Here is a 20,628-nt window from a genome sequence, read left to right on the forward strand (position 1 = left end):
TTTCGAACATTTAAAACTGTAACTACAGACCTTGGAAACCATTCCATATTGACAGACAAACCTGCCCCTTCTTCAATGACCACATAGTGTCCATAATATGGATGTGACGAAACTTATTTAGCCCACCTCTTATTCATGAAAAATATGGTTGCTTCCAAGTCTTTTGCTTATTAATTCAAACATTGGCTTTAGGTTCGTTAAACCAACCTATGCCCTATATCCCCGTATTTCCTTCTGAAGGGGTCCTCTCTGCCTTTTTTTCTGAATAATAACTATTTGTTTTGTGACTTTTTGTTTTCATTGCCTGTTAGTGTCACAGGGCAACCAACAACTGAATCTACACATCTTTATAATTCAAATGTTCTAGCCCACATCCACATGGGATCACTGCTCCTGTTGTGGAAACCGCATTGAAAGGGCAGTGGCCCTGGTGTTAGAAGATTCCAGTCTGTGTCCTGGTGCTGCCCGACCCTGAGTAAGTCCATGAACCTTTCTTTTTGAGTCTTAGACTTTCCATCTCAACATAGAGATGTAAGCCTTGTTTTTCCCATGACTGTAGTGAGGATTAACAGTTGTGATTTATGTTAAAATACACACTTGGGTGTGGGTGGACAGCTCCTCCCTCAGTGACAGGCCCCTCGAGAATGTTCTAGACTTCCTCCTCTCTGCTGCCATCTGTTTTCTCTCTTCTGGGATTGCGTTGCAATCTCTCCCTTGCTGATATTCCCCTCAGATCTACGGGGATAAGGATGTGGCCACTTTCCCTTCTTGGCCTGGGAGGCTCCGGCTGCCGCTGTGGGTGTGCCTGGGTCTGGGGTCTGGCTAACTTGGACCTGGGCCTTACCGCTGCTATAGTGTCTCTTCCTCCTGTAAAATCAACCCTAAAACCAGGTGACAGGTCATATATCGAACAATTTAGAAAGAACACATCAGACTCAAACAATACACCCAGAAGCCTGGGGCAGTCTGGACTCATCACCTGGAGGACCCCAGACACCCTGTGGACTCCCGTCATGGTTATCAGGTCCCTTGGAGAAGTCCAGATGGTGAAAAATAGGACACAGTTTTGAGATGGATGAGGGAGACTGGTGGTGGCAGGCTCAGGAGGGTATTCCAGACCCAGTGTTAGAGGCTCTGAGACCTAGAATCTATATCGTCGGAGGTTAACGCTTAACACACATCGGGGTGCTTTTGTTCCCCACTGGTGCTCTGGGGAACCGTGTGGTCTCTCTTTGCACCCAAACTCCCCATCCAAGTCCAGCTCCACTCTCTCTCTGCCCCAGCGGCCCTGCAGCCCTTTCCTCTTGCTCTTTGATGTTTTGCAGGCCCACAGCTCCCAAGCACAGAGGCACGAGGGGGGAGAATGTCACCAAGGTCAGCACCTTCATCCTGGTGGGCTTCCCCACAGCCCCGGGGCTGCAGTATTTGCTCTTCCTCCTCTTCCTGCTCACTTACCTCTTTGTCCTGGTGGAGAACCTGGCCATCATCCTGACTGTGTGGAGCAGCGCCTCCCTCCACAGGCCCATGTACTACTTTCTGAGCTCCATGTCTTTCCTGGAGATCTGGTACGTGTCTGACATCACCCCCAAGATGCTGGAGGGCTTCCTCCTCCAGCGGAAACGCATCTCTTTTGTCGGGTGCATGACGCAGCTCTACTTCTTCAGCTCCCTGGTGTGCACCGAGTGTGTGCTTCTGGCCTCCATGGCCTACGACCGCTACGTGGCCGTCTGCCACCCGCTGCGCTACCATGTCCTTGTGACCCCGGGGCTGTGCCTCCAGCTGGTGGGCTTCTCCTTTGTGAGCGGCTTCACCATCTCCATAATCAAAGTCTATTTTATCTCCAGCGTCACGTTCTGTGGCTCCAACGCCTTGAACCACTTCTTTTGTGACATTTCCCCCATCCTCAAGCTGGCCTGCACGGACTTCTCCACTGCGGAGCTGGTGGATTTCATCCTGGCCTTCATCATCCTGGTGTTTCCGCTCCTGGCCACCGTGCTGTCATATGGGCACATCACCCTGGCTGTCCTGCGCATCCCCTCGGCCACCAGCCGCTGGAAAGCCTTCTCCACTTGCGCCTCTCACCTCACCGTGGTCACCATCTTCTACATGGCTATGATTTTCACGTATGTCCGGCCCCAAGCCATTAATTCCTGGAGCTCCAACAAGCTCATCTCTGCCGTGTACACTGTCGTCACGCCAATAATTAACCCGTTGATCTACTGCCTGAGGAACAAGGAATTTAAGGACGAATTGCAAAAGGCCTTGGGCTTGGGTCAAACTTCATACTAAGACAACTAAATGTCCTAGGGTAAAAATCTGTAGTGATGAAACAACATTGTATACAGCACTTTGTGCTCTTTAAATTACTTTTTAAGTGAAATTTAACAAACCTACAGAACTGTGCATAAGTAATAAGCCTTCATCTGCATATGTTTTCACAAAAGGACCATGCTCATGGAACCAGCTCCCAGACCAAGAACTAGAAGCTGCCTTCATACCCTCTCCCAGTCATTATCCCTCCATGAGAAGCACTATCCTGACTTCCAAAACCAGATGCTAGCATTGGTGTTTTTGAGGGTTTTATGCATAAAGTATGCACCCTGTTATGTTCAGCTTCTTTCATTCACTGTGCTGCCTGAGCGAATCCTTGATGTTTTTGCATGTAACAATAATTCATGCATTCTCATTGCTGTCCGATATTCATAATTCACAATACATTTATACTGCATAGTACATAAAGCATAATACATTTATACTGGATAATATATATACTGGGATAATGCATATACTGTATTATGTATTATGTATACATAATACATTATGCTGGGAGAAACTCTGTCCCGCCTCTCCCAGCAGGCATGAGCCACTGTGCTTGGCCACAATTTATGTATCTAAATATAGAAAAGGTAAGTAAAAATGTACTATCATAATCTTATGGGACCACCATCTTATATGCTGTTCGGTTCATCATTCACCAAATGTCCTTATGTGGTGCGCTACTGTGTCAGTTGAGAATATTTGTGCTGGCTTATTTCTGGATCCTCTGTTCTGTTAAATTGATGTCTGTATCTATCAATATCACACCCTCCGTCCACGCTACACAGTCTTGATTGATATGATTATGTAGTAAATTTTAACACTGGAAGAGTGACTCCTCCCACTTTATTACTGTGTTTCAAAATTCTTGTGACTATTGCAGGGCCTTTACATTTTTATACAAATTTTATAGTAAGCCTGTCTATGCCTACAAGAAAACCTTGCTGAGATTTTGCTAGAAATTCCATTAAAACTAAAAATCAATTTGGGAAGAACTGACTTCATGACTCTGTTGAGTCTTTCAATCCATGAACATAGTAAGCCCCTCCAATTACTGAGGTCTTCTTCATTGTTTTTTTTTTTCCCACTTTTTAAAAATTATTATTATACTTTAAGTTCTAGGGTACATGTGCATAACGTGCAGGTATGTTACATATGTATACTTGTGCCATGTTGGTGTGTTGCACCCATCAACTCGTCATTTACATCAGGTATAACTCCCAATGCAATCCCTTCCCCCTCCCCCTTCCCCATGATAGGCCCCAGTGTGTGATGTTCCCCTTCCCAAGTCCAAGTGATCTCATTGTTCAGTTCCCACCTATGAGCGAGAACATGCGGTGTTTGGTTTTCTGTTCTTGCGATAGTTTGCTGAGAATGATGGTTTCCAGCTGCATCCATGTCCCTACAAAGGACACAAACTCATCCTTTTTTATGGCTGCATAGTATTTCATGGTGTATATGTGCCACATTTTCTTAATCCAGTCTGTAAGTCTTTGCTATTGTGAATAGTGCCGCAATAAACATACGTGTGCATGTATCTTTATAGCAGCATGATTTATAATCCTTTGGGTATATACCCAGTAATTCCTTCATTGTTTTAATCAGTGTTTTGTATTTTTTAGTATGCAGATTCTGTGTATGTGTTGCTGGGTTTAGACCTAAATATTATATTTTCTTTGAAGCAACTGTAAATGGTATTCCATCTTTTATTTCAGTTTCCGTCTGTTTGTTGTTAGTATATAGGATGCAGTTGATTTTCGTATGTTGACGTTTTAGCCTGCAAACTTGCTGCACTCACTCATTAGTTCTAGGAATTGTTTGTAGATTCCTTTGGGTTTTCTATGTGAACAGTCATGTCAACTAAAAATAGAGTTTTATTTCTTCCTTTCTGATCTGTATGAATTTTAATTTTTGCCTTATTGCATAGCCTATTACCAGAACTTCCAGTGCTCTGTTGAATAAGAGTGGGCAGAGCAGAAATCCTTGCCTTGTTTCCTACTTAGAAGGCAAGGACTCAGTCTTTCATGATTAAGTACAATGATGCAGAGTTTTCGTGCATGTGCTTATCAAGTTGAAGCAGTTTGCTGAGAGCAGTTTTTGTTTTCACCACAAATGAGTAGTTAGTTTTGTCCTTATTTGTTGAGAGCAGTTTTATTTGCTCAGAGCAGTTTTTGTTTTTACCATAAATGAGTATTTAGTTTCGTCAAGTGATGCAAAAAACTGCATCAGGCAATCTGGTCATAGAGTTTTTCTTTCACCTGCTGATAAGGTGTATTACATTGGTTGATTTTCAAATACCAGATTAGCCTTGCATCTTTTGAATAAATCACCTTGGGTTGTGGTGTATTATTCATTTCATATAGTGTTGGATTCAATTTGCTAACATTTTGTTAACGATTTTTGTGTCTATGTTCATGAGAGATAGTAGTCTATTGGGATGTGAAGTTATTTTCATCCTGTCTTTGTATGGTTTCGATATCATAAAACAAGTGGAAAAGCATTCCCTCTTCTGTTTTCTGGAGAAATTGTATAAAGTTGTTTAAACGTTTGCTAAAATTCTCCAGTGAGATTATCTGGAACTGGGAATCTTCTCTGGCGGGGGGTGGGAAGTGGGTTGTGTGTTAAAATCACAGATTCAGCTTCTTTAATGGGTACAGGACTGTTCAGCTTAACAAATAATTAACAGATTAGGGCTCATGTCTGCTGTTTTTTGTCTTGTTTCCTTTTCCTTTTTTTTTTTTTAAATCTTTCAATGGATACAGTACTTTTTTTTAGAATTCAATCTTGATTTACTGATAATGCCTTGGGAAACATCATTGGGTATAGTTTCTGTAGTGGTTGCTCTAGGTATCACAGCACGCAGATGTAACTCCTCACAACCTATTTGTGTGGATGTTTTACTGCTTCAAGGGGAGTATCACAGAATTCTTTCACGTAGGTGCTTTCACCCTCCCCATTTTTTATATAGTGATGGTCTTATTTCCTGTATGTGCAGTAAGCACTACATCGACGATGTTACGATTTTTGTTTTAACCACCAAATATAATTTTAAAAACTCAGTGAGGGATCGTTTACTATATTTTTCTATTTTACCTATTTCTGTTGTTCTTCCTTCCTTCCGAAGGCCCCAGCGTTCTTGTGTTATTTTCTGTTTGAAAGCTTCCTTTAGCCAAACTTTAAAGGGGGGAAGAGTTCACTGGAAACAAAGTCTCTTAGATTTTTCATCACCTGAGAATGCCTTCGTTTCTCTCATCCCCCCACCCACCAAAGAATGGTTTTACTGGGTGTAGGATTTGCTGCCCAGCGGGGCTCCTTGCTCCTCTGGATTGAGGAGCCCTCCACCACCACCAGGTGAGCCAGGCACCATCAACCAGAAGCCCCGCCTCCATGGATTTTGTCTCCTTCAGTCCTGAGGCCCTGGAATCCAGCTCCCGATGAGTATGTCCAGGGAGAAGGCAGTGTGAGAAGGGCCTGACACGGGGAGCCAATTTCCAAAATATAATGGTAGGTAAGACATAATACCAAGTGTTCAAAAGAAGCTTTAGGACAGTGATGTCCGGTATTATTTAATTTTGTATTGTTTCCTATGGCGATCTCTCTCGTTTTCTTATACCATCAGTAAAAGGTGAAACACTAGAATCTTGCCTTAGAAAATAAGATAAAGGCGTGTCTTCACCTGGGGTAAGGCTGGGAAAGACAACTGGACGACCGGAGGCGAGATGTGGCTAGGACGGATAACGATCGAGATGAGAAAAATCTGAAAACGCTCCCCCTCATCCCCCATTCATTTCCCAGAATTCTCAGAAACACCGAAAAAGATGCTGGGCTTTCTAGAGATAGGGATGTGGAGGGAGGCCTTGAGTCCTTCTATTTGAATATTATAAGCTGTGACTCAGTGGGGCTAGAGGATTCAGGGCTATCTGGTTACACCCTCCAGTTGTATGTGTGTTCATATAACTTTCTTCGTGGCATATGTGGTGTGTCAGGAGCTTTGCATGGGGCTGGGGACACAGCGAAGGATGTGGACGTGGTGCCTGCTCACGGAAAATGTAGTCTTAGAACAGTATTTCTCTCATGTGGACTATTTGCATCAGAATTAGTTGGAAGCTTGTTAAATGGATTTCAGGGTCCCTGCAGGATCTGAAAACCTCCTGCATTGGGGACGGGGAATCCGGATTTCTGACAAAAAGCAATTCTTCAATTACGGAAACATCCATAGAACCGGCCTTAGTTTACACAGCCGCATTCCCACTGTTTTACAATCGCACGATCATTTCTGCAAAGTTGAAAACAAAGTTAAAGAATATTTAAGGGGTCAAGAACAAAAAGCCCGAGGAACACAAAAAGATTATAAAAACCCTTCCAAACAGCAGGCGTACTTGGAAGGAAACCTCACACGCAAGGTTCCTACCTGGAGCCCAGAACCCAGGTCCTGACGGGAGCACAGGTTTAAGAAATGGACTTGGAGCGTGTGCTTTTCCGTTTGTTTTCTACTCTATTCAGTGTGTTCACAGCAGGTCTCCTGGATGAGACCACTTAGCCTTCACCTCCAGAGGCGACCCAGGCCGTCCTTGCCAGATCCCGGACTGGCGCCCCGCGGTAGAGGTTCCACCCCGTTCCTCCGCTCCTCGCCCCCCGCCCCCTCCACCTTTCCCTCCCCAGCTAGAACGTTCTGAGAACTAGGAACGTTCCCCAGGAGATCGCTTTCACGTCCACACCGCGCCTGCGGGATTCTGGGACACGGGGAGCACAGGACCCTGGGACGGGACGCAGAGGTCGCTCCACGCCCGGGGCTGCCTCAGCTCTCCCGACACTGCAGCAACTCAGAACCTAGGCAGGGGCCGGGCAGCGAACCTGCTGACCCCACCCTCACCTCCAACCCCCACCTCTCAGCCCTCAGCCCAACCCGCAAGACCCCGGCAGCGCGCTGGCGATCTCCGCGGAAGCCCCCGAGGGCCTCGGCGCGGCACCGCCCCCACGCGCCGCTAGAAAGTTCCCGACAGGCGCCGCGGGCACCCCGGCCGTGACGTCACGGCAGCGCGCCGGCCGCGTCCCCTTGGGTCCTTGAGCCTGAGCTGACCGGGTAGCCATGGCCTTCCGGCTCCTGAAACTGGCCCAGAGGTCCGCGTCCGCCCGGGTCCTGGCGGCGGGCGCCCAGCGCGTGGTGAGCGGGCGGCGGCCGGCGGGGTGGGGGAGGGGGCCAGTTCCACATCTCACCCGGCCTCTGGCGGCGGCTCGCAGGGTCGCTCTTGGGTTGGGTTTGGGGGACCCCTCCTGCCTCCGGAATTGTTTGGTCTTTGGTCGTGGACAGACCTCAGGGGGGCCACGAGCTTCTCCAGGCCATTTTATCTCAGCTTTAAGCAAAACCCTGGAGCGCGGAGGGGAGCCGCCCCGAGGCTGCCCTGATGCGGGAGGCCAGTGTGAAGGTGGCAGGCCGGGGGCACGCGCCCTTGTCATTCGATAATTCACGTAGCAGCCCTGTCAAGAGCCATTTAAAGGTCGGGCCCTGCTAGGTGCTGGGGTGATGCCATGTTGAGCAGAAACGGAGTCCAGTGCTTGTGTTCTCTTCCTTCTGCCTTTACTCTTACTGACTACTCATTTCTTAGCACTTTGCCCCCGCCTTCAGTGAAATTGTTTCATACATTTGTAACACAGTTGGATTGCTTTGTCATGTTCTGCTTTACATTCTGGGATCCTTCTACCTAATGAGTTTTCAAAAATGTGCATACCTTGCATGCATTCTTTGTGCTATAAGGTTCTATGGATTTTTTCTTTGTGCTATAAGGTTCTATGGATTTTTTCTTTGTGCTATAAGGTTCTATGGATTTTTTCTTTGTGCTATAAGGTTCTATGGGTTCTGACAAGTGTATGATGGCATGTCTCCACCGTTATAGGTTCCTACAGAGTAGCTTCCCTGCCTTAAAAAATTCGCCTCTGCTTTACCCATTAAACCCTTCTTTTCCTCGAACCCCTGACAACCACAGATATCATTACCATTTCCATAGTTGCCTTTTGTGGAATGTCATATAATTAGAATTATACAATATGTTGCCTTTTCAGACGCCTTGAATACTTGGAAGTATCTGTGTAAGATTCACTTATGTCTTCGTGGCTTGATAACTCATTTCTTTTTAATCACTGAATAATATCTCATTGCATGGATGTACTTCAGTTAATCCATTCAGCAATTGAAGGGCATCTTGGTTGCTTCAAGTTTTTGGCAATTATGAATAAAGCTGCTGTAATCATGTATGTGCAGATTGTTTCTGGAAATAAATTTTTTATATCAGTTGGGTAATACCTGGAAGAGTGATTACCGGATCATGTAGTAAGACTAGTTTTCTAAGCAGGTGCCAAGCCATCTTCCAGAGTGACTGTGCCATTGGACTCCCACTAGCAGTGAGGGCTCTCCTTGCTGCTCTGCATGCTCGCCAGCATGCGGGGTTGTCGGTTACTTTGGATTGCTATCCATTCTGATAGATGCGTCGTGGTATCTTGTTTTAACTTTGGAATACCTCATGACATACAGTGTTCAGCTTCTTTTCACATGCTAGTTTGCTATCTGAGTTAATTTCATTTGCGAGAGGTGTTCACATCTTTTGCCCGTTTTTAAATTGGGTTGTCTGCTCGGCATTGTTTTGTAACTTGTTTCTTCCTTCCTCTTCAGTTATCAAATAAATCAAGATCGAAAAGTATCTTGATATTTTATATTCTCCTGTTTTATTTAAATTTCACAAAGAAGTATTTTAATATTTTTATATTTTCTTGAGTACTTAGTATTCCATAATATGGATATGCCTTAAATTTTTTTTAACTATTTCTCCGTGGTCGGACATGTAAGGGTTTCTATTTGCATTTTTGATGTTCCATATCATTCTTCATTGAGCATCCTTATAGGTCAGTCTTATGTATATAGCCTTTGAATGGATTCCTAATGCTGTAGACCCAGTGTCCTCTAGGTTTCATTACCATTAGCAGTTTAGGATGGTACTCATTGTCTTGTCCTAACTCTGTAATCATTTTTAAAATTCTCATTGTGATACATGAAAAACTAATGTCTCTTGTTGATAGTCTTTGTTTTTTTTTTGTAGCAAGATTGACCACTTTTTCATGTGGTTTTTAGCTGTATTTTATAATTTTAAAATAAGCTATGTGTTTTTATTCTTTGTTTTGCTTATTGTGCTGTACAATCTCTGTATATAGTAAGGCTATTATCCCATCATACGTGTTGAACTTTTTCAGTTTGTTTTACTTTTGGTTATGTTTCTTTTCTTTTTTTGGAAGGATTGTTTTGGCTTTAGCATGGAGAATAAATTGGGATGCTGGAGACAGGAGTTGAAGCAGGCCTTTGCCTTATAGATGAGAGGTGTGAAGATGTCTACAGAGTCAGCGCATAGCATAGGGAGGTGATGCAGTGTCCAGAGAGTTCGAAGAGTTAGGATTTTGTGCGTAATTCTGCAGTTGAAGGAAGGAGAAAGGTGTCACTCAAATTTGCTCTCTTTTGCTTGTTAGGTAGTGGATATTCTCTGCTGTGAGGGAAAGCAGATTTGGGGGCTTTTCACCTTAGCTCTGTTACCTTCAGGTGCCTTCAGGACATCTAGGTGGAGCTGTTTAATAGGCAGTGGGGTAACTAGGTCAGGAGCTGGGAACAGAAGCTTGGATTAGAGAAATGTTTTTTATTCCCTTCCCTTCACTCCCAAGCTCCCCTGCATCCCTGTCTTTCTTCCTTTTGTCCGTCCGTCTGTCCATTCATCCACCCATTCATCCATCTACCCTTCCCTCCCTCCCTCCAATTTTTATTGAACATAGTAAACATATTTAATAAAAATTTCAGACACTGTTCCAGGGCCTGAGGATTTAGCAGTGAACAAACAGACAATATATCTGCCCTTAGCGAAACTTGCATGTACAGAGTGGCGGGGGATAGACAGCTAATTAAACAAATTAATAGGCAATAAAGATGTAGATGTTGGCATTTTTATCACCAAGAAGTTTCTCAGTATTTTTACCTAACAATTGCTAATGCCTACAGGAACCAGAGTGGTCACAACGTGCTGCTGTGTGATTTTGTGTTTTTCAGAGAGGAATTCGTAGCAGTGTGCAGTGCAAGCTGCGCTATGGAATGTGGGATTTCCTATTTGGGGATAAAATAAGTGAAAGACTGACAGAGCACAGCAGGGTGATAACCGTAGATGGCAATATATGTACCGGAAAAGGCAGACTTGCAAAAGAAGTAGCAGAGAAACTAGGTATGATTTTATGTTATACAGAATGATACCTTTTTCTCAGATATCTGGTTGCTTATTTCACTGGTGTTTCTTCAATATTAATATTAAATAATATTAAATAGTTAATAATTGGACCCAAGGTGGGTATTTCACATTTTTTGTTTATTGAAAAAGCTGTTTTCTAAAACAAAACAAGAAAAAGCTGTTTTTATCTTTTGTGGTTGGAAAATTTGTAAAAATCCATGCTGGTTGTCAGTTTGAATTGGAATTTTGTGTGGACAGTGTAAGCAGGGCACTTCCACGTAAACTGTTGTGTTTGAACTTTGCGACAGCCTCTGAAATAGAGCTGAGGATGGTATTCACTCACAGATGGGTAGACTCCTAAGTGAGTGGATGCCACATAGCTGGGTCCCACAGCCAAGGTTAGAGCCCCTTCCCGATTCCTGGTGCAGCTGTGTGTCCCTTGTACCTTTCTGTAGCACCTGCATGACAGCAGCTGCCTGCTAGAGGGGGCTCTGGTGGTTACAGGGAGCAGTCCCTTCAGGAGGAACCTGGATAAGGGCACGGTGCAAGCTCCTTCGCTCACATGCTTGCTCGTATATGTTGTGTGTTCCCTTCATACATGATGAAACCCAGGCATGAAGGTGACTTTCTCTAGGTCTTTGGCGCCATCCCTGGTGGTGATATTCGGGTGGGCTGTGTGTTTTGGCTAGGCCACACTGCTCCCTGTGGGAGGTGAGTGATGTACATGAGACTGCATCGATTGTTTCTCTTTTCAGGCTTTAAGCACTTTCCCGAAGCAGGGATTCATTATGCAGACAGTACCACAGGAGATGGGAAGCCCCTTGCCTTAGACTATAGTGGCAATGTTAGTTTGGAGAAATTTTATGATGATCCGAGAAGCAATGATGGCCACAGTTACCGCCTGCAGTCCTGGTTGTACAGCAGTCGCCTCCTGCAGTACTCGGATGCCCTGGAGCACTTGCTGACCACAGGTGCAGTATTTCTGGGCAGTTAGACTTGTTCTATACTTGAATGCTATTCTAGAATTCAGCCACGTTAAATTGCCACTGAGTCGAGCTTTCCTTTAAGAGTGTTTGATGAGGTAAGCTCTGTCTTTCCAACAAGATCATGAATTTCTTGAGATTGTGTTATTTTTGCTTCAGAATTAATTTAATGCTATTTCACTGTGAATACTGGAGTGAGATTTATGGATTGTATAGAATTCTCAAGGCACTGCTTTAAGCTTCTGTACTTACCTATTCGTTTATATATGAAATGTGTCAAAACAAAGGGGGAAAGAGAGCACAGGAGTGTCCAGGAGGAAATGGGATCACACTTACGAAGACTGTGCATGTGCCATACAGAGATGTGGATGCCAACAGAATAGGGTTGTTCTGGAGGGCCCAGAGATAGGCTGGAATTCACCATAAAGCCACAAGGTAGACGTTAACCTTGATAAGATGACGGGGGGAGGGAGAATACACAGAGTCCCATAGGCCAGTGCAGGAGGGGAGGGTGCTTCCCTTGAAGATGTCCAAACAGGAAGGAAATGGGCAGGAGCTGTGTACTGGGGAGCCGGGGAGATGGAGACAGGGACCAGAAAGTGGAGCTGTGTACTGGGGAGCCGGGGAGATGGAGACAGGGATCAGAAAATATAGTTAGGAGAGGAAGGGAATGTGGATGAAAGGGCAGGAACATGGACTACTTGTGTGCAGAACGAGGTTAGGGTCCAGCCAGGGGCGACTGGAATCATCCTGGGAAACAGCAGTGCATGCTAGGCATCCTGAGAGTTGGACTGCAGATGCACTGCCAAGTTGTGGTCGGAGCTACCGTGCCACGGCAGTCCTGAATTCACAGGTGGCAGCAAAGGGCACATCTGTGTGCAGAGAGAGGGAGCTGGGTGGGTTCCTGGGGCCTGTGTGTCTGTTTTATATTGCAGTGCTTGCCACGCTTATCGATTGGCAATGCCTCTCGTGAGCTTCTCACACACAGGCTCAGCTCCCACTAGGGTTGGCTTCGTGGGGTCTGAGCTGTGAGAACAAGAATGTGGTTTTCACCAAGCGTGGCCGGCTGACAGGGCTCCTTCTCAGAGCTGTGCTCAGGAGCCGCTGCCCGTGCTCCTTCAGGTCTCCACGGATGCAGTGTGTGTCCGTGACACGTAGCTACACAGTGGTACAGTGGTGGAGTTATTGTTTTGCTTTTTCAACATTTTATTAGTGATTCTTTTTTTTCTTATATGAACGTAAGCCCTGATCTTAGTTAGCGTTACTCCTAAGAAAACAATGTAGTCTGCTGTTTCTGTTTTGAGGTGCTTTACCAGGAGCCAATCCAGCAGCAGATGTCGTAGCATGGACTTATGCTAACATCCAGGCGTACTCCACGTTCTTTTTGAAGCATTCTTCAACCCTGTCCTCTGACTATTCATTTCTTAAAATGAAAAAGAAACATTTTACTTGTTAAATGAAACCTTGCTTTTTTGTGTGCTATAGTAACCTATTTCCCGTTTAGAAAAAAAAGGTACAGCTTGCTCCCATCTCAGTGTTGTTGGGGCACATTGGCGCTGGGTTAATGTATTCATTAAATATTTAGTGCATGACTGCTGTGTGCCAGACCCATTCTGGGAGCTAAGGGTGCCACAGGGAGGGAAGCCTGTGTTTTAGTAGGTCGATGAAGACTCGATATGGAAACAAGAATGTCTTGTCCCAAGTGAGTGGTGGGTGCTCTGAGGAAGGAGGCCACGGGGAGAGGCTGGGTAGGAAGATTAGGGGAAGCTCTGCCCAGACACAGCAGGGTTGACCACAGGGAGGCTGGCTGGGAACCTGGGGACTAGTGCTCTGAGCTGCGCCAGTGTCCGACGGGGCTGCTGTGATAGTAACACAGCCAGTGAGGCTGGGAGTGGACGGAGGTGAGGTTGAGAAGTAGCCCAGCATTGGTAGACCTGACTGGAATGGTGGGGGCAGGAGCAGGATGGGGGTGGACCCTGTAGGGATGGAATACATTATTTAAAAACAAAGCACTTTTTGTATTAACTGGATGCTTTCTGTTATAGCTGACTTAATGAAACAATGTTATATTGCTGAAAACTGAAAAGACAATTTCAGTTTTTAAAAATGACTTCCCACTTTTAAATATGTGTATGTTCTTTTCAGTGTTTTGGTGTGGAAATTGTAATGACTGTTACTTTCTTTTTTCTGAAACGCAGTGATCAGTTGACAGTGCTGTGCTCTGTGTCTGATTTTCAGTTTCTGTCTGCCTGTTTTTAAACAGGACAAGGTGTTGTATTGGAGCGCTCCATCTTCAGTGACTTTGTGTTCCTGGACGCGATGTACAACCAGGGATTCATCCGAAAGCAGTGTGAGTCAGGGTTGCAGACAGGCTTCGGGGTGTGTGGGGTGTCTTTGCAAGGCTGTAATAGACTCACCTTGCACTTACTGTGTTTATGAATGTCTGTTGATGAATTAATGCCATTACCCACTGGAAAAAGGGACTTCCTAAGGTGTCTTCCACCCTTTCTCCCTCCTAAAATAGGTGTCTTTTGTGCTATCATGTCTCCCTGTGAAAGCAGATTGGAGCCCTGGCCCTCAAACACACACAGCTTAAACTGCAGCCCCCACAGCCTCCTGTTAGAACCTGCCCCGCTCTCAGCCTGCCCTAGCAATACCTAGGCTGTAGCTCTAATTGTAATAAACGCTCCGGTTTCTAGTGTATGATTTTGATGAATTGGGATGTTGGCCCTGCCAGTGGCCGGCATCATCACAGTCCTTCCCTCTGACACGTTTCCATTTTTCAGGACAGTAGCTTTGTGTTGCTGTATTGGGGAAGGTCTGACAAGTGGCAAATGGAAAGGAACAAAGACCACGTGGTTTGAAGCAGGCTGACCTTGAGGAGTCAGGGTGGGGTTGGGGTGTCTGTGACTAGGGCTCTGTTGGGTGGTGTGTTGAACAGGCCTGGTGAACAGTCTGACTGACGGCGTTTTCGTCTGTAGACTGAGGTGGCTGGAGCCAGTGGAAAGCTGGAATCTGGGAGCTCAGAGGAAGTACTATTGGTTAGTGAGTGAAAGAGGAGGCCAAAGCAAGCCAGGTGACGATTCTGCGGAGGAGATGCCTGCTCCTGGCTGCCCGTGTGTCCTGGTGTTGCGGGTACTCCACCTGTGAGCCTGCCGCCCGCAACAGCACTGCAAGCCCTTGCTTCTGATAGGGGCTGATCCTCCCTGGGTCTGCTGAGCAGCGGCTCGGGTCACCAGCAAGTGTTTCTGCAGTGCCTGTGGAGTGCCAGGCTCTCTTAGATGCTCGGGATGTGAATATGAAGAAACGTAAGACAAGGCTCCCACAGGCCCGGGGTTGGGGGCTGTTGAACCAGCGGAGATGGTTAATTGCAATCAAGTGTACTTAGCAGCTCCTGAGCATTACTCCTGGCTGCTCTGGGGGCACCTAGGAGAAATGTGTAACCAGCTGGGAGATGGGATAGTGTCAGGGACAGCTGTTTTGATGAATGGCCTGTCATCTGTAGCGCAGCAGGAGTGAGGGAGGTGTGGGGATGGTGGAGAAGCCCGCGTGTGCCTCAGGCTGGTGGTGGTGTCCTGTAGTGAGGGCTGGGTGCTGGGGGAGAATGATGCTGGCTGAGGCTGCATGAGGAAGGAGCTGCGCCTTGGTGAGGATGCTGGCTTCTGTCCTGAAACTAGTGAGGGACCACTGGAGGGTCTTTAACATAGCAGAGGTGGTTAGATGTGAGTTTTAAATGGTTGCAGGCCTTCGTCTGAAGGATGCATTTGGTGAGGAGAGACGGAAGTGGAAGGAGCCTCTCTGGGAGGAAATTGGGGTGGGACAGGCGTGCCCAGCAGGGAGGCTGCGCTGGGCAATGGGAGTTGAGTTGCTGCTCAGGAGGGACATGGGCAGGCCTGGGCGGGTGGCTTCCTGCGTGCACCATGGGGAGTGGCGTGGATCTGCCCTGGCTGGTGGGAGTGGCGTGGACCTGCCCTGGCTGGTGGGCCGCGAAGGGGGAAGACGCACGGGGCAGTGGACCGAGGTGGCTTCACGTTTGGGTAGGTCGGATTCCTGAGTGTGAGGTTCCCATGGCAAGGTGGCAGGAGACACCTGTTGGCATCTGCTGAGTGCCTGCTGAAGTCTGAGGACTGCCCTGGGCTGGAGGTAGTCTGCAGGCGTTGGGGGTCCAGCACTGACCATGGGCATGCTTATCTTGGGAAAGCCCAAGTAGTGATGGGGGAGGGCTGAGACCAGATCCTTGGGGGACCGTTTCTGGGGAGATGAGACCCCCCTGATGGATTGAAGCTGAATGATCAGAGGTGCACAGAAGGAAGCAGAGGGGATGTAGGGAGGGTTGGTTGTCTGTGTCACCTGTGTTGTAACTGTGATGAGAACTGAGAAGTGACTGTCACGTTTCACCTTGTTGGGGGCTGGTGACGTTAGCCAGAGTTGTTTCAGAGTCGTTTCAGTGTTGGGCTGGGGGAAAGCAGATCATGTTGGCTAAAGGACAGGTGGCATAGAGCAAGGTGGGAACCACCTGAGAAGTGAGTGTATCAACAGGAGTAAGGGTGAGGGCGGGAAGGAAGGTGAGAGCAGAGACTCGATGAAGGAGGGTTTCACCTCAGCAGCAGGAGAGCCCAGCCTGCTACCGGCCCAGCAGTCAGGAAGCAGCCCTGAGGCCCCATGTGCGCTGCCTGGCTGCGGGTTTGTGTCTCGATGCTCAGGTGAACGGTGCTCCACTGGCAGCCTCCGTCCTTCGCTTTGTCACACCTCCTCCTGGGTGGTCTTTTTCTTTAGCTCATGCCGTCCCTGACCATGAGCCAAGGCCCATCCCGTGATCGCCTCTAGAGTAGGTCACTAGGAATACTCAATGGAACTTTTTTTTAAATTTAATTTTAATTTACCTTTTAAAATTTTTATTTATTTATTTTGAGACTAGGTTAGGAGACTGGCTGATGTTTGTATTTTTGGTAGAGATGGGATTTCACCATGCTGCTCAGGCTGGTCCTGAACTCCTGGGCTCCAGCGATCTGTGCCCACCTCGGCCTCCCAAAGTGCCAGGATGACAGGTGTGAGCCACTGTGCTCACCCATTTCCTCAAAATAACTGTCTTTCTGTGGACCCTAGCGTGGCCGTCTGTCACTTCTGGAAGGTTCCACATGTGAAAAGCTGCAGAGGGGATGGCTGCTCACCATGGCCTCTCCACATGCTCTGGCGTGCACTCTGCTGGCTTCCGGGAGGTCGGGTGTGCACGAGCACGTGCGGTGTAGAGGGTTCTGAGGAGCAGCAGGGTTCCCTTGGGTGGTGTGGGCCCTGTGGGTGCCATCTGGATTATGCATTCTGTGTAGTGATCACTTCAGGAAAATTATTCCTCAGCCTTAGCTGCTTTCAATTTCATTTTGTCACTAAATCAGACTCAGTAGATACTTCTGTGCAACTGATTATGCTTACCGAACCGGGATAAATGTAGCTTGATTTTCAGCTGAGTTATTTGAAAAATAAAGTGTTTAAAGCTGTTTTTTATTTTCTAGAGAAGACCAGACTCTTGTATCTATTGTTACTATGAAGAAACATAGTAGCAGGTATACTGTATACCTGCAGGTATACACTGCAGGTATATGGAATATATTTCAGTTCAAAGATCACTGAACTGTGACCTCCATCTTGCGTGAACTACGCCTTGCCTCAGAAGCAAAAGTGACCCCTTAAATATGGCTAAGATATGCTAAAGATCTGTCTTTTAGGATGATTAAGGTCACAGTTTAAATGCTGATATTTTACTTGTGTAAGTACCTTAATTTCTCTGGTCCTCAGACCTTTGGTTTGCAAATACAGTAGAGCCGAGAAGCCCTGTTTGCAGGGTTGTGGGCACCACAGCTGCTGTCTGCACATGCCCCGTGGCACCGGGAGCACAGTCACATGCCATGTGTGTGGTCAGTGCTCAGAACTGTGACCGAGCTAGGGTCTGTAGATTGCTGCTTGGCTCTGAGAATTGCACGTATGTTTGCCCTTTTATTCAGGGGGGAGCGTGTTTTAGAAACCTGTGTGGGGACTGGTAGGTGACGGTGCCATTTCTCTTGTGTGCCAGGTGTGGACCACTACAACGAGGTGAAGAACGTCACCGCCTGCGATTACCTGCCCCCGCACCTGGTGATCTACATCGATGTGCCCGTTCCAGAGGTCCAGAGGAGGATTCAGAAGAAAGGAGATGTAATGCAGTTTGAAACCGAAGGCCAGGCGTCTCCATTTTTCATGTAGATCAGCACTAAAAGCCCTGTGTTCATAGCACACTAATTCCCACCAGTCCTCACTAGGAGGGGTGACACACACCTTGGTCCCACCTGAGAGAGGGCATCTGCAGGGGTGGAGGGGAGACCCCAGGGCTTGGCCTGGTGCCACCGCCTGAGGACCTGCTGCCCACCAGTGTTCTGTGGTCCCCGAGTCCCCTCAGCTGTTTAAACTTTGGAGACTGGGGAGGGCCTCCTGGCAGAGCATCCTCCATTCCTCTGTCACGTACCTTTCTGTTCTGTGATGAGGTTTTTGTGTCCTATTGTTTTCTTTCACGTTGAAAGCAATTTCTAATATCCCTCATCACTTCCATCTATTTAATGCAAATTGTGCCTCTCCCCCTTTTTCTTACTGATTCCGGAACAGTAGAGCAGTGATCTCCACACACATCCATTTACTCTTTGTAGTTTTCGTTGGATCTTAATTAGGTGGCCTGGAAACAATGCCTTTCGAAGTGACGCTGAGGCTGTGGGTAGCTCTGTTGGCGGCTTGATGGAGGATCCAGAGATGAAACAAGGACTGTCTTTGCCCTGTGGCGAGTTCTTGTTTAATACTGTGTTATTTTTTCCTGGAGGAGAATATGGTCTCCTTTTTGATACTGTGATGAAAATGCAGGACTTCCTGCCTGTTCCTCGCTCTGGTGCCCATCCTCCCTGCCGAAATTCTTGTAGGTGCTCAGGAAATACCTTTCTGGATGGTGTAAGGGCAACAGTAAAGCTCTGGTTATTTTTTGCTGCTCCTGAAAGATCCATGAGACTAACTTTCCTTCTCTCTGTTGCAACAGTAGAAACAGCAAGACATCTGTGTGTGCCTTTCTGTTGCCACTCTGGACCTGTTACTGTTTAAGCATATGCTTTTAAGTATGTTGTATAGTTAGACTTCTAGGAACCTTCCACCAAGTGGCAAAAGGAGGGAACTGCAAGTTCAAAATGTTTGTTTCTCGATGGAATCTCTGGACACCTTTGCTTATTCTGACATTTATTGAGAAAAACAAAGTCATATATTTAACATTCTCTAGGTAATTCTTTTGTTATCTGGGAAAACAGTATTTCAAAAATAATTCCGAGGTCCAAAGTAGAGCTGTCAACTTTTTAATTTTTCCAAGTAAAGTCTTTAATACTGTCACCAGCTAAAATTACCCCATTGTATACAAGATGTCACATTATCAGTAAGTCTGTGTTCTTATTTTGATTTTTATTTCAATGCAGTCTGTGTCTCAGTATTGCAGCTTTTGGGAATAACTGATGGGAATATCCGAAAACCATTTCTAGATTGTAAGAAAACAGTCAGTGATCAATAACTACATGTTTTATCAGTTAACTTCAGGTCAGATTTCTGAGATGGTTGTGTTGTGTTGCATGTTATGGGCTTGTATTACACTAGAGTTTCTTTTATAATCAGTAAACGTTTAATGTTATTCTACTTGGAACATAGCTAATGATAGAGATTTAGAATCGTATCACCTCTTTTATACTTTTGTTAATTTCACTCATTCCTCTAATACAGAGCACCTCCTATATGCAAGGCACCTGTGCCAGGCGGGTGCCTTGCAGGCTGCAAAGGTGAACAAAGATGGTCTTTGCTCAGACACCAAGTTCTTATTGGAAAATAGAACTCCCAATTACAGTCTTTCCCCCTTTTGACAGAGCAATGAAGTGCAACACTGCCTTTATCATCCTTTCCCTGTACCCCGTCTCATTATTGGAATTAATTATGTATTCAGTAAATATTCTTTGAATGATAGTGTTTTTCTTACTTTGAACAGCTTTAGTGAGGTATAATTCATGCTTCATAAAATTCACCCATTTTAAGGGTACGATGGAATGATTTTTGGTAAATTTACCAAGTTGTTGCCACTCTTGCCGTAATCCAGTTTTAGAATGTTTTCATCATTTTGTAAGTTGAAACAGCAGGCTTGTTCATTTTTTCTTCCTTCCTCTCTCCTGTAAATGTTGATCGAGCATCCACTCTGTACCGGACCCTGGTGGTGCTGGGGACATATCAGTGAGCAGGGTGGGTGAGGTCCTCCCCGTGAGCTCGTGTGCTGATGGGGAGACCTACAGCAAACAAGGAGATACATAATAAATATGTCAAATAGAGGAAAATGACGTGAAGAAAATGAAACAGGCTGAGAAGATAGTGTGAAACTGTAAGGAGTTTTACATTTTAAAACTTGCTACTCATAATTGGATTTTCAAGTTTCTGAAATTGGCATAGTGCATTTCAGATGATGAGGGAGGTGAGAGCTGTAGAAAGTGGGAGGAGTGGTTGCCGGGAGATGGGTGAGTGATGAAGGCGGAGAGCAAGTTGGAGAGATGCAGGGAGAGTCAGGGGACAAGAAGAGGGTGTGCCGAGGACAGGTGGCGGACAGATAGGCCGCTGCCCCCAATTTTTGGTGCTCTTTCTTTCCTACACTCAGGCATGAGGCAGACAGGAAAGACAGGCGGTGCTGCTTGATAACAGGCTTCTTTATTGCCCTAAGTACACATCTTAGAATGTGTGGAGAAAGTCACGCTGTGGGAGCACATGGGCAGGCTCAGGTGTTCACTCTCGTAGATGGAGAATGATTCTAGCTGATGTTGGGGCCCTTTGCTGTCACCCGACAGTGCCCACAGTGCCTGACGTGAGTGGTGAGAAAATAGTGCTCAGTGATTTGCATTTTATATATGCACAGGTCAAAGAAAATGAACTCTAAATGTTCCCGTTTGATTTTTCTGCTTTTGTTTAGCCACATGAAATGAAGATCACTTCTGCCTATCTGCAGGACATTGAGAATGCCTATAAGAAAACCTTCCTCCCTGAGATGAGGT

The 20,628-nt window shown here is 46.2% G+C and overlaps 2 protein-coding genes across 3 annotated transcripts in view; both read left to right on the forward strand.

The window, feature by feature from the left end:
* The first annotated feature begins 1,296 nt into the window (after positions 1 to 1,296).
* On the forward strand, positions 1,297 to 2,351 carry LOC105502895 (olfactory receptor 6B2). The gene has a single exon (XM_011929577.1). The coding sequence runs from the start codon at positions 1,315 to 1,317 to the stop codon at positions 2,287 to 2,289; it is 975 nt and encodes a 324-aa protein (XP_011784967.1). The 5' UTR covers positions 1,297 to 1,314; the 3' UTR covers positions 2,290 to 2,351.
* A 4,985-nt stretch (positions 2,352 to 7,336) lies between these two features.
* The window catches only part of NDUFA10 (NADH dehydrogenase (ubiquinone) 1 alpha subcomplex, 10, 42kDa), a 64,589-nt gene continuing 51,297 nt past the window's right edge, over positions 7,337 to 20,628 (forward strand). Inside the window, exons 1-6 of one of the 2 annotated variants that reach the window (XM_011929578.1) lie at positions 7,337 to 7,480; positions 10,397 to 10,565; positions 11,324 to 11,539; positions 13,815 to 13,901; positions 17,619 to 17,740; positions 20,547 to 20,626. In XM_011929578.1, coding sequence (XP_011784968.1) covers positions 7,406 to 7,480; positions 10,397 to 10,565; positions 11,324 to 11,539; positions 13,815 to 13,901; positions 17,619 to 17,740; positions 20,547 to 20,626 — 749 coding nt within the window. In that variant the 5' untranslated portion in view covers positions 7,337 to 7,405. The remainder of the gene's footprint in view (positions 7,481 to 10,396; positions 10,566 to 11,323; positions 11,540 to 13,814; positions 13,902 to 17,618; positions 17,741 to 20,546; positions 20,627 to 20,628) is intronic. The other variant, XM_011929580.1, reaches the window with a different exon arrangement.

This window comes from Colobus angolensis, unplaced genomic scaffold (assembly GCF_000951035.1).
Source record: "Colobus angolensis palliatus isolate OR3802 unplaced genomic scaffold, Cang.pa_1.0 Scaffold82, whole genome shotgun sequence".
NCBI classification, from domain to species: Eukaryota; Metazoa; Chordata; class Mammalia; order Primates; family Cercopithecidae; genus Colobus; species Colobus angolensis.

Bases quoted from the DNA above. Each gene is read 5' to 3' on its own strand.
- LOC105502895 (XM_011929577.1), top strand. From the start codon at position 1,315: ATGTTTTGCAGGCCCACAGCTCCCAAGCACAGAGGCACGAGGGGGGAG.